This window comes from Ahaetulla prasina, chromosome 1, assembly GCF_028640845.1.
Source record: "Ahaetulla prasina isolate Xishuangbanna chromosome 1, ASM2864084v1, whole genome shotgun sequence".
NCBI lineage: Eukaryota > Metazoa > Chordata > Lepidosauria > Squamata > Colubridae > Ahaetulla > Ahaetulla prasina.
The window spans coordinates 151,332,135-151,345,279 of NC_080539.1; the positions used below are offsets into that span (position 1 = coordinate 151,332,135).

A 13,145-nucleotide genomic window follows, 5' to 3' on the forward strand; every position below is an offset into this window, starting at 1 on the left:
CTGTAACTCCCATGGAGTCTATAGACTTATTCTCAGCAAAATAAAATATGGGGTTGCTATGTTAATACAATGTTCATTTATAAATTCTGGAATGTTTATGGTGGAAACTGGTTAAAGGGACACAGTAGCAATCTGAGTTTGTTCTATTAGAAGAAATCATCCAAGACACAGGTGCCATCAGTAGAATCCCTCAAGTAAGGTATTCCAGGCACCTACATTTATTATCTTTCCTGCACAAATGGCATTTATATTATGTCACTCTTTTAAATAGGTTAACATGCCAATACTTATGGTCATTCTGTTTCTCTGTTTAGGTTTCTTCGTTTTATCTCTGAAACAATGACCCAACAGTCCACAGGTTATCTAGTAATAATTAATCCTTTTATTTGAAACTGAAATCTTAGACACATAACATCTTCACAGTACACTAGAACTGATCTGAATCTTTGCACAGCTATTCCTCTACACATATTCTTCCTTTTAAAATGAGAACCTGCACTTCTTTTTCCTTCCTGTAATGTGATGTATTTTCAACAAATATAGCAAGAAAATGGAAGGACGCAAAAGGACACTTAGAAACCATTTATTTTTCATTTCAATTCAGAATTTTACCTCCAGTGATCATAGTAATTCACGTTCAAGTCCTTAATTAGTCTAACTTTTGATAAGCCCCTCATTAAAGACTTGATATAATTTGTCTATGTGATATTGTCACAAAGTTAATTCAATCTGAGAACAAGGAGAATATTCTGGAAAATCTACACAAATTTAGTGCCAATACAATCAAAGTTTATATCATGAATGTGCGTGTACATATTTTGTTTTTAGTTATGAAGAGTAACAATTGCATTCCTTTAGCAGTAATACATTTCAATATGATTACATATTTTAAAAATTAGCTTGTCCATATGAAAAACTATTTATTGTCTTGCATATGCCTTGTGCTTCTCACTTGTTCAGAAAATATCAACACCTGTTTTCTTTGGGAAATTTTGATTCTGATAGTTATTGACAATAGTGTATACACAAACAGCTATAGGAAATGGCAGTGATTTTTAATCAAATGTAGAGCAGCTTTGGCAACATCTTCTTTAGGAGGATTGGCATCAAGGATATGACATGTTGGATTTTCCATTCTTCTGTAAGACTCTTCAACTCTATTTAAAAAAATACCTAGCATTACCAAGTGTAGAAAAACTTTTCATTCATACTAAGAGCCAACTGCAAAACTTTCAGTGTAGTATATACTTCAGAAACTATGAATTGTGATTTAAATACTGCACTGGAAGGATTCAGATAGCCATTAATCCAAAATTAAGCAAACTGATATGTCATCCCAGGTTGTCCAAAAAGGAAATATTTTTAATAGGGCTTGCAAAGCTTTAATTTTAAGCTTTGATCTGAAAGTGAGCCGAATTGTCTCCTTGGAACTGAATGCATCAGTTGACTTCAAATCAATTCAAAGATTTCATGAAGTTTTATACACATGCATAGAAACAATTATTAAAAAGAATCTCTGAATCAGAGCTTGATTTAGTTTTTGTATTTCATTTATTTTGATACATTATGTAGTCCACCTAAGAACCCAAGATTTCACATACAGTACTGTACTCCAGCTTCAATTACTATGGAGCACAATTGCACCTAAAAATACAAATGCTTATCTGACTGAAGCCTATTTGCAGTTAGTCTACCTGGTATTTTAGGACCCCTCACTCAAGGCAGCAGACCCTGCAAAGTGCAATGTCAAACATGTACCCTTCTAAGGGTCTTTTTGTCCACCAAAACCAGTACATAACTCTCTTTCCCCAAGATATTCATAATTAATTCCCCATAATTAATCAACCCCCATTACCCTTTTCCCTTAACATAAAAAGAGCAAGATTTTTACGGTTTGCTAATAAGGAATATAGTGGCACCCTGTTTTGCATTTTAGTACATACTTTTGACGGAAGACATCATTCGCTTCCAAATCCACCTCTTCTCTTGTTTTCTCAATCCCACGTCCCTGTAGCCTCCGGACTCTTTCTTCAGGGCTAACAGTCAACAGCAAGACAATGTCTGGACTCGGAAGATCATCAGGCCAGCGATACACCAGGTGATGAGGTGGAGGAAGATTTTGCACGTTCCCAGTTATTTCAGTTGCAATTGCGTATGCTGCAGTGCTATGCCAATATCTGTCCAAACAAAGGCATTAGTGTGAGTTTCAGATCAAGATTGTCTGTCTATCATTCTTTGCTTCTAGTACTATCCATTTTTGCATGTGAAATGAACTGTGAAGACAACTCTGCCTCCCTCAAAATGGTCATGGGGAAGGGTGGGATCTCTCTGGGTTCTTTCTCTTCTGGAATGTCATCTTCAGGGATCAGCTGCAGTGGTACAGTGGTTAGAGTGCATTACTGCAGGCTACTTCTGCTGATCACCAGCTGCCAGCTGTTTGGCAGATTGAATCTCACTAGGCTCAAGGTTGACTCAGCCTTCCATCCTTCTGAGGTGGGTAAAATGAGAACCCAGATTGTTGGGGGCAATATGCTGACTCTCTAAACTGCTTAGAGTGCTGTAAAGCACTATGAAGTGGTATATAACTCTTATTGCTATTGCTATCAGGGGACAAGTCTTCTCAGCTGCAGCCTCACCTTTCTGGAACATCATCCAAAGACTAGAATTCACACTACTCGCTTTTCCAAAAGCTAATAAAACTAGCTTTACTGGAGTCTTTTGAGAGCAAAATTACAATGGGGGGAAGCTCCTGTTCTGTTGTGACTATAATGTGGGATATTGGTATTTTAATGTTGCATTTTGTAAGCTGCCTTGAATCTTGTTGGATGGATCAGTATGTAAATTTTAACAAGTATATAAATATTTTTTTTCATTTGATCTGAATGGTTCTAAGGAACTTAAACCCTCATTTTCTCTTCACAAGGATCTTGTCATACAGACCTAAGCAAGCAAAGTGATTTTCTCAAAACACAAACTAAGCTCTGTGAAGACTTTGACTACTTTTTAGCACCATCAACTTTTCCTTAAAAATTTGTCAGAAAATAACGGAGTCAGTTGTACAGGTACTTTTCTTCAGACTGCAGTATGAACGCCAGCCCCAAACTCAATGTGATATAAGAATACAATCTATAAATATGAAAAAAAAAATCTTTAAAAGTTTATTTTCTGATATTTTAAAAAATCCATTTTCTCGTAATATTAAGTTATTTGAATGTAATGTGGTGTATGAGTGATAGACACATAGAGAGAGAGAGAGAGAGATAAACACACACACACAATAAATTACATAAAGATCAGAATTAGTCATTCTGAGTGAGCAAGACTGAAAAAGACTAAATGGCTTTAAAGTCCTCTTGTATCTTTGTTACTGTATTTCTCTCTCCAGGCTGCTGATAAACAAATACCACATTAAAACACTTTCTTAACAATTCATTATTATTATTATTATTATTTTGTCAGCTTAAAGGCTGAGTCATTCTGTGGTTCACTAAATTTGGGAAATTAAAGTATTGAAAGATCAGGCAAGGTATGTTTTTATTTATTTAAAAATGTATATGTATACCATGTGCCTACTCGCACATGGTGACTCAAGGCGTACCTGTATTTTGACCTATCTGTATCTTAACTCATATAGATGCCAATATAATACTAATACTGTACCAAACTATACATACTGTATATAGTTACCCTTTTCATGATTGATGAAAAAAATAATTTGGATAGCTGATATGTTTTAGAAATAAACTGAACTCTGCATTCTCAAATGAGGTCTAAAAGTTTACTACTTTAAAAATAATTTGAAGATTTTAAGACTCCAAAGGAGCCAAATTCAAGCTTAAGAATCATTATATCCTAATACATTTTTGTAGCACAGATATGGTAGTCATAGCATCCATTATATCACTGGTTGCTTTGGAAGCTCCTCAGTTTCATTCAATACAAATGGGAGCAGAAATTAAAAGCACAAACACAAGCCCTTTTCAGCAATCAGAAGTCCATAGTTGTTTTGATCCCATTAATTGAAAATTAAGAGTGATACTTTTCTGGTACTGCTATCATCAGATCTTCCTCCAGCTCATCATCTAGCCTTTTTTTTTTTTTGGAGGGGGGTTTCTTTCAATCACTTTTGACCCCAGAGGACTGCCTGGATTAGTCCCTGCAGTTTTCTTGGCAAGGTTTTTCAGAAGTAGTTTGCCATTTTCTTTTTCTAGCATATACATATCTACTGATTATTCCTGAAATTTCAGAACTGTAATAGAGTAAAATAACCACAGGCAATGGATAATTATAAATCATGATAACTTCCTATTTCAATCTTTCATAAAATACTAGAAACGTAACTTAACAAGACGGCACATTTTTCAACAAAGACACTTTATTTTTGTTGAGTCCTTGATGCTTTCTGAGCTTGGTTGTTTTCTTGCAAATGTTTCATTATCCAACTATATAGCATCATCTATGCAGGTAAATGTGGTGTTTGCTCCCTGTTTATATGAAGTAGTTTGTCCAGCCAGTATTGAAAGATCTGCAAGCAAACAACCAAGCTCAAAGAGTCCAGTGGTGGGTTTCAAATTTTTTTTACTACCGGTTCTGTAGGTGTGTCTTGGTGGGTGTGTCTTGGTGGACACGGCAGGGAAAGGATACTGTAAAATCTCCATTCCCATCCCACTCCAGGGGAAGGATGCTGTAAAATCCCCATTTCCTCCCGATCAGCTGGGACTTGGGAGGCAGACAATAGATGGGGGCGGGGCCAGTCAGAATTTTTACTACTGGTTCTCTGAACTAATCAAAATTTCCGTTACTGGTTCTCCAGAACCGGTCAGAATCTGCTGAAACCCACCTCTGAAAAAATCCCAAGAACACCACAGTTCATCCCTGAGCTACATTTTCTTCCATTGAGAACACTTTATTTTTGCAAACCTGTCTAGAATCACCGGTGACTTAGAGGATTCTTCGGCAATTTCAGAAGCCACAATGTAGTTAGTCAGTGCATAGAATGCTCTCCGTATGAGTGGTGGTTCATCATCAAAAATCTTCCGCCACTGGCTAACGCAAGGTGGAGGAGTCCTCAAGAGCACAGCATTCAGTGAGTCTTTCAAAAAATGAGTCACTGTTGTTTTGCCTACATGTGATACAGGAAGAAAAGTCACCCTTAGTTATGACACAACAGGGGGATCAATCAAGTTTGCAAGACTTTAGATTAGATCATTGTTATTATAGGCAATAGCCCCTTGTGTTTGGATCTCTCTCTGTCTTATCTGTAGATAAAGTACAGTTTTGTGGAGAACTATCAGCCATTCTCTTGGCAGGGCCATGGTGGCACAGTGATTAGAAATGCAGTATTGCAGGCTAATTCTGCCAATCGCCAGCAGTTTGATCCTGGTCAGCTCAAGGCTGACTTGGCCTTCCCTCCTTCCAAGGTCATTAAAATGAGGACCCAGATGGTTGGGGGCAATAGGCTGACTCTGTAAACCAGCGGTTCTCAACCTGTGGGTCGCGACCCCATTGGGGGTCGAATGACGATTTGCCAGGGGTCACCTAAGACCATCAGAAATATGGGAAGTATAGTTGCGAGTCGAAGAATCGCGCTCCAATGGTTGACTCCATAAGCCAGCTGCAGGCTCTTCAAATCGCTAGCCAAATTCGGCTTCAGGCGCAATGAATTAAAAAAGAGAGAAATCTTTGCTCTGATGTCTCCCTCTCAAGCCAGCTGCAATCACTCCCAATCGCTAGCCTAATCTGGCTTCAGGCACGATAAACTTAATAGGGGAGGAGTCTCCGCTTTAATGCCTCCGCCCTGTATTAAAGGGGCATAGCATGTATTAAAGGGGTCGCAGCATGTATTAAAGGGGTCGCAGCACTATAAAGGTTAAGAACCACTGCTGTAAACCACTTAGAGAGGGCTGTAAAGCACTGTGAGGCAGTATATAAGTCTAAGTGCTATTGCTAGTTGCTGTGACTCGAAGGAAGAAGAGTTGAAGAAGGAATCCCCTTACTTCCTTAGTAACACTGCCTGATAACCGCCACCAATCCTGCTGTGAAGAGATGTCACAAAGGCAAAAAGCAACTCTCTTGTACCTGCGCAGCTGCGATCACACATTGCTCCTAGAAGCACGAAGCTGTAAACACCAGCCTGAAGATGATGAATGAGACTTCGTAGAAACGTCACCAAGACACTTCCAATTTTATGCGGAAGAAAACCCGAATAACCAAAGACCTACTGTTGTGACTCGTCCTCCCTCCTCTCCTCAGCTGGGCCCCTCCCGTCTTCACCCAGGCCTTTTATCAGACTCCGAGTCTGATAATGAAGATGAACGGCCTGTCATGCCTCCAGCCCCTGGCCCTGGCCCCATGCCCAGAGAGGATTCTAGGAGTGGGAGGACAAGCCCGATAAACCTCACTCGTACAGCGTGTGTTCCTTTGGCTCAGCCATCAGAGCAGGAAGGCAGCCAGGTATTGGAATTACTCGGCCCTACTCCCTCTGACCCCTCCCTTTCCCAGAAGCTGCCAGCAGATCCAGCTGAAGACAATTCAGGGTGGGAGGACCCTCACTTCCGCAGATCTGAGAGGCGATGCCAGCAGAAAGAAGGGTGGGGCAGGCCTGGATAAATGCTGAGTCATGGAGCCACACCCCGCAGCCTATATAAAGGACCTGATTTTGACATTCCAACCTTGAGTCAAGCAAAGTCTTATCGAGTTTGCTGATACTGGACCCTATTGCTGAAGTCACAACTTGGACTCCTGCCTGCCCTGATAAACCTTGAAGGAACTTGGCAAGCTGCAGAGGCTTCGTTGCCAAGTTTGTCACGGACTTCCTTGACTCGTTCGTCGGAGTGGGGGGTGGGACATGACACCTACATACAAACACCCGTGAAAACCTCAGAAAACATACACACACACACACATATACATACATACATACATACATACATACTTATACACTTACCTGTTGCATCTAGTCCTTCAATAACAATTACAGGAAAATTTCCTTTATTTGGATGTTTAGGACACTTATCCACGAGTTCTAGAATCAGTCTAGATTCAGGAATTATTGAAGTGCACTGTAACGAGAAGATACAATGATTCTGAAGGACTAGAAGCAGTACCTAAGGAACAATGCTTGTGAGGTCCACTTGAAAGGCCAGATAGACTAAAGAACATGGCTCCTGAATCCTGAGCAACAGTTCTGTCACCTGAAAGAAATTCAGCTGACATCCACAAGAGACAGATACTAAAATCCCTGTCTTCCCCACAGCAGCTATAACTTGGCCATTCAACGGGTAGATCATAGGAAAGCAACCCTTAAAAAGACTTAAATCTGATTGGCCTAATTTAAAAGATATTGTGCAAATAAACATGCACATTTTACAAGGAATATGTATCCATGTCCCCTTTATCCATATTTTCTTCAAGAAAACATACATAATCCCTGTTCAAGACACTACGGAGTACAAACAGAATGCAGACATTAAAAAACTAAGTTTGAACAACATGTTCAACATACAGCAATGAGTAAGTGAGAAGTTGCAACTGTTTTTCTTAATTATTAAATTTCTACTGGGCATTAAGAATGTTAGATTTTCAGCAATTTCAGTTTTATACTAATTTTGAGAACTTAATAATTACACAGAACAACTAAAGAGCACAATTTCAAAACTTCGTAGGTTTTTATTAAAGTTAGAAACAAGAAAGCGACCTCTTCTTCTTAAACTAAGAAAGCTTAGGATACTCATTTTGGAAAATTCATTCAGGAGATACCATTGGTAGGCATTATAGAAATCAGATTGAGTCAACCAAGCTTCAGATTGGCACCTGTACATATTATTCTTCCAAATATTAGATAAGTTATCCTTACTTCATTTGTAGTAGTTATGCAATAAAGTTATATATCATTTTGGAGTAAAAATTTGGGGGAGACAAAATCATTATTTAAAAAGAACTGAATACAACCCAGAGTTACTGAATTTATTTTTGAGATTAAATACAAAATGAGAAATGTATACTACTTAATTTTAGCAGCTAAAATAATTTGCCCAATATTGGAAAAAAACAGATAACTGAATAATTGAGGTGTGGATTAATAAGACCTCTTCAATTGCCATGTTAGAAAAGATTATAGATACTGTGAAAATACACCAGACAGAGGAACTACAATTCTATCAAATTTGATGAACATTAGATTTAATTTCAATTGCAATAGAAATACCATTGGTAAAGCTTTAGATATATATTAACTATCAACATATATATTGTCTATCTTATTAGCAGTTTTTTTAAATAAGCTTATACACAAAACATTATATACTGTATCTGTGTGCATGCGTATGCATCACAAATTTATGTCAGTTACTTGATAGGTCAATAATTAAAAACAAAAACCCTCCTGAAATTTAAACAAGCATCATTAAGAGTCATGTGTTAATAACGTAATTATTTCATATATGGTATTTCAAATGTGCCATGGAAAAGTAGTTCCTGAATGTAGTAATTTAGTGCCTTTTCTTCAAATAGACATGAATGAATCAGCCCAGGTGAAAGTAATATATTGTGTGTGTGTGTCTGTGTGTGTTATTTCTTGTGCCTTTGAATAAGTTTTTGGCTCCTAGCAATTGCCTGGACAAGTCCCTCCAGCTTACTTGGCAACATTTCAGAAATGGTTTGCCCTTGCCTCCTTTCCAGGGCTGAGAAAATGTGGCTGGCAAAAGGTCATCCAGCTGGCGGAAAGAACTAGAACTCAGAGTCTGCTGATGTCTTAACCACTACAGATAGTCCTTGCTTTACTATCTCAATGGAGCTAGCTCATTATAGCTGTAAGTCAAGATGAATGTAAGGCAGGTCATTCACATGGCCAACCCAATTTTATGACCTTTTTTTACGGCAGTCATTAAGGAACCACTGAGGTCATAAAGCAACTACCTTGGTCGTTAAACAACCTTCACAAATTAGGCAAACACGTTGTTTGCTATGGCGCATTCTTGTGTAAAATTGGAAGTGAAAAATGGTTTCTCGTAAAAATGTTGTAAATCAGTGTCAAGTGATTGCAGGACATTGCAAATGGTTTTAAATGTGGGCCAGTTGCCAAGCACTCAGAATGCAGCCGTGTGGTATTGAGGGGGAGCAGATGTCAGAACTGAGTCATACATACATTCTTTGGGGGACCCATCGTAACTTCAAATGGTTGCTAAGCAACCAATTATAAGTCAAGGACAACCTATTCATCAAACTGGCTCTCATAATGTATGGTGGAGCATACAAAAGTCAATTAATCCAAGCAACCAAAAAAAAGAGAGAGACAACTTTAGTTTACAAAAGAGCCAGAACGAGTCATCCTGTGACTGACCCTATTTTTGTGGCAGTTATTAAGCAAATGCCATGGTCCTTAAGCAAACCAGTTGTTTGCTGTGGCCTGAGTTTGCTGAAAACCTGAAGTAAATAAAGAATTTTTAGTTTTTTTAAAAAAAGCCATAAAATGCACAGGACACTGAAAAACGCCAAAAATGCAGGCCAAATGCTGAGCTCCCAAAATGTGATCACATGACTGTGTGGCAAGAGCCCATCGGAACTGCCAGGTCATAAGTACTCTCAGGGAGGGCCTTTGTAATTCTGAATGGTTGCTAAGCAACCAGTCATAAGTAGAAGACTGCTTGCATACTCCAGAGGTGAGGGCCCAAGATATGAAAAGTTTTTTGAAGAAAACCATGACCACTTTTGACCCAGTGTGTGATTGCCGCTACCACTGCCACCACTGCAATTTAACGGAGTTATGCCTCTTCCTCTTGCAGGAGACACATGTAGGTCTATTTCAGGTGTCTTCAATCTTGGCAACTTTAAGACTTGTGGACTTCAACTCTGGGAATTCTGGGAGTTGAAGTTCACAAGTCTTAAAGTTGCCAAGATTGAAGACCCCTGGTCTATTTAACAAAAGGCCTCAAAGCCTTTAGCTTATCAACCTCCTCATGAATTTCTGATGGTTCATTGGCTCCCAAACATTATAGGAAAATAATTTAATAAATACGTTTATTAATAAGTACTATGAATCACAATATTGACCCTTGATGATTTATAATGTATTGACCTGTTTACGGGACTCTGTTTTATAATCTCATCATGCAGCCAGAGTGGAAGCTGAAGTCCACCCATTGTAAACTTAACCACGTTTGTGAAACACTTAGTCCTAGATGATCTGACTGAGTCTACTTTTTTCAATGTATAATTAATCTAACTTATTTTAAAAAGGTAAATTTTGTGACTGCAACATCAAACCTACTTTATCATCATTCCCGCCAACACCCAAAGTTCTGTAAGTGAGAAAACTGGGTTCCTTTGTTAGTGCCATTACTGATTAGACCAGGGGTATCCAACCTTGGCAACTTTAAGACTTAAACTCCCAGAATTCCCTAGCCAGCCATGCTGATTGGGGAACTCTGGGAGTTGAAGTCCACAGCCCTTAAAGTTGCCAAAGTTGGACACCCCTGGTTTAGAGCCAAGCAAGGATGTTTCCCCTGTATGATCTCCCAATTCTATCAAATCTCCTCCATTACTCTATCCACAGAAGCTACCTGGTTACTATCTGGCTATTGCTTGCCCAGAGACACCCTCCCACCCTCTGTATACAGGTATTCCTCAAGATCATAAAATTATGACCAAAAGTTTTGTTGCTAAGCAATACAGTTGTTGAGTGCCCTGTTTTATGATCTTTCTTGCCCCAGTTGTTAAGTGAATCGCTGCAGTTAAATTAGTAGAAAGGTTGTAAAATAAATCTGGCTTTTCTCAACGCCCCCTTGACTTTCTTTGTCCGAAGGTTGGCAAAAGTAGTCACGTGAACTCTGGACACTGCAAATGTCGTAAAATAATGAACCAATTGCCAAGCCTCTGAATTCCCGTGACCCTGAGGATGCTGCAACGGTCGTAAGGGTGAAACACAAGGTCACACCAAGTCACTTTTTCAAAGCCGTTGAAAAAACTTTGAACGGCCACTAAATGAACGGTCGTAAGTCGAGGACTACCTGTGCATCAGCTACAGGTAGTCCTGAAAAGTTCTGCCAGAACTCCTCCTTATCCTAAACACTTACTTCTTCCAGCACTTGTCGGGCAGCTTCCCGAGACCTGAACACGGTGTTGCCCAGAAGGTGAGGAACGGCAGGGTGGAATTCCGCTTCTTCCGCGGCCACCACGTTAGCTCTGCTCAGCAGCTCCCTCTCCTTTCCCTTAAAGCCCCACAAGTCGCAGCCAAGCCGGCCGCCTTCACCTTGCTCGTACACACACAGGTGGGCGGGCGCTGGGAGCAGCAGGCCCCCCACGAGCTCTTCCAAAAAGGCCCGCGTCTCCGGCAGGCTCTGCTCGTCCTGAATCAAGAAGCCCTTCTCTAGCAGAGCTCCGCCACGGCTGTAGCAGAGGAGCGGCAGGACGCGGCCCCGAGAGCCCCAAGGCGCCTGCTCCAGCCGGCGCTGCAAAGCCCGTTGCAGCCGAGCGGCCCGGACGCGCTCCCGCGGGGTTGGAGCCACGGGGACGCCGAAGGAATAGCATCTACCCGGAGGGGGCAAAAAGCACCGGGGCCTCGCGGGGTTGGTTGGCTGCTCTCCGGCGCCGCTCAGGGCGAAATAGTAAACCTCCGCCCCTGACGATTCGGCCACGAAGCAGCGCTCCAGCCAGCCCTCTTGGTTCGCAGAGAGCAGCTTATCCATGGTTAACCGTAGCAGCCGGAGGGACCCAGCGGCGCTGCGGGGCAGCATGAGGAGAAACGAAACCGGGAGCGTCTTAAGAAGCCGCCCAGGGGCCGGCCCATTGGGGAACGAGTGGATCAAAACCGAAGGCCCGACTGCTGTTATCGCCAGGAGGAAAGAGAGAGCCCCGCGGGGAAACGAAAGCGAAGCACCACCGCGCCACCTTGTCTCCCTCCCCTTTGCGACTTCGCAATAGCAAAAACCGAAACCGACCCGGGTGGAAGTTTAGGATTCAAGAAACCGTGTCCAAAAGTCATTGGGGAAACCTATGAGAAAAGGAAACCGAGACGATACTAGGAAACGAAGACGAGACTTTCATGAAAGTGAACGTTTTAGAGAGAGAGCTGGGTATTACTAAGCAGGCGAGCACCTCTGATAAATGTGTCTTTCGTTTGTTTTGAATAATAATAATAATAATAATAATAATAATAATAATAATAATAATAATAATAATAATAATAATAATAATAATAATAATAATAATAATAATGATGTTGGGATCCGAAGCAAATGCAAATACATTTTATGGGAATGAGCTTTGGAGAAGGCACAACATTATTTTCTGGGGTGGGTGTGCATCGGATTAACGTTTGTATATTCTAGGGAAAACGTCAACATACAAAATAAAAAAAAGTGTATAAAAGTGGTTTTATACAAAGGGTCTTAGTGCCCAACTGCCATGATGGACACTGATGTAATTAGGGTGGCTTCTTCTGCAAATATATTGCACAGCATCAATAAAATGGAAGTCTCCAATACTTTAAAAAAGCAGGAGTGGGTAAACTGGACCCTAGGAACAGAGCAGTTCCCCAGCTCATTTTCTGTGGCCCCTAGAGCCCTCCCCACCAACTAGAGATATTTTTAAAGTGAGATCCTATAGTAGATGAAACAGCAAAGATACCAAACAAGACTTAACTCCAAAGATATAGAAAAGCCTATTTGTGTACATGTGACAAAATCCTGTTCATTTGAAATTCCCCAACTGAATATTTGCTTTGTACAAACATAATTATCTATACTCAATGTCTATTCTCAAGAGTTATGGTAACAGAATATTAAAAATAATGTATCAACACATGGAACACTGGTTCAAATCCTGCTATGTATTTAGCACCGTGGTAAACCTCTGATCCTTCAGATGCTTCTACAGAAACAATTCTCAGCATCCCTCGATATCAGCCATGCTCATTAGCTACTGGGAGTTGTTCAATGACATCTCAAAAGCTCTTTAATTTGTTTCTCAGTCAGTTCTGACTTTTTGGAATCTGATGGACATGTCATCAGATTTGTCAAAGAGTAAGTGCACCTTAGGAACGCGGTGGCTCAGGGGCTAGGACGTTGAGCTTGTCGATCGAAAGGTCGGCAGCTCGGCGGTTCGAATCCCTAGTGCTGCCGTGTAACAGGGTAAGCTCCCGTTACTTG

General features: G+C 40.5%; 1 protein-coding gene across 1 annotated transcript; it reads right to left on the reverse strand.

Annotated features, from left to right (window-relative positions):
• Nucleotides 1–573: 573 nt before the first annotated feature.
• Nucleotides 574–12,552, reverse strand: CMPK2 (cytidine/uridine monophosphate kinase 2). The gene is made up of 5 exons (XM_058178017.1): nt 11,073–12,552; nt 6,947–7,061; nt 4,921–5,122; nt 1,944–2,177; nt 574–1,157 (listed from the first exon to the last, which is right to left on the reverse strand). The coding sequence occupies exons 1-5, from the start codon at nt 11,730–11,732 to the stop codon at nt 1,034–1,036; spliced, it is 1,335 nt and encodes a 444-aa protein (XP_058034000.1). The 5' UTR covers nt 11,733–12,552; the 3' UTR covers nt 574–1,033.
• Between the last annotated feature and the right edge of the window lie 593 nt (nt 12,553–13,145).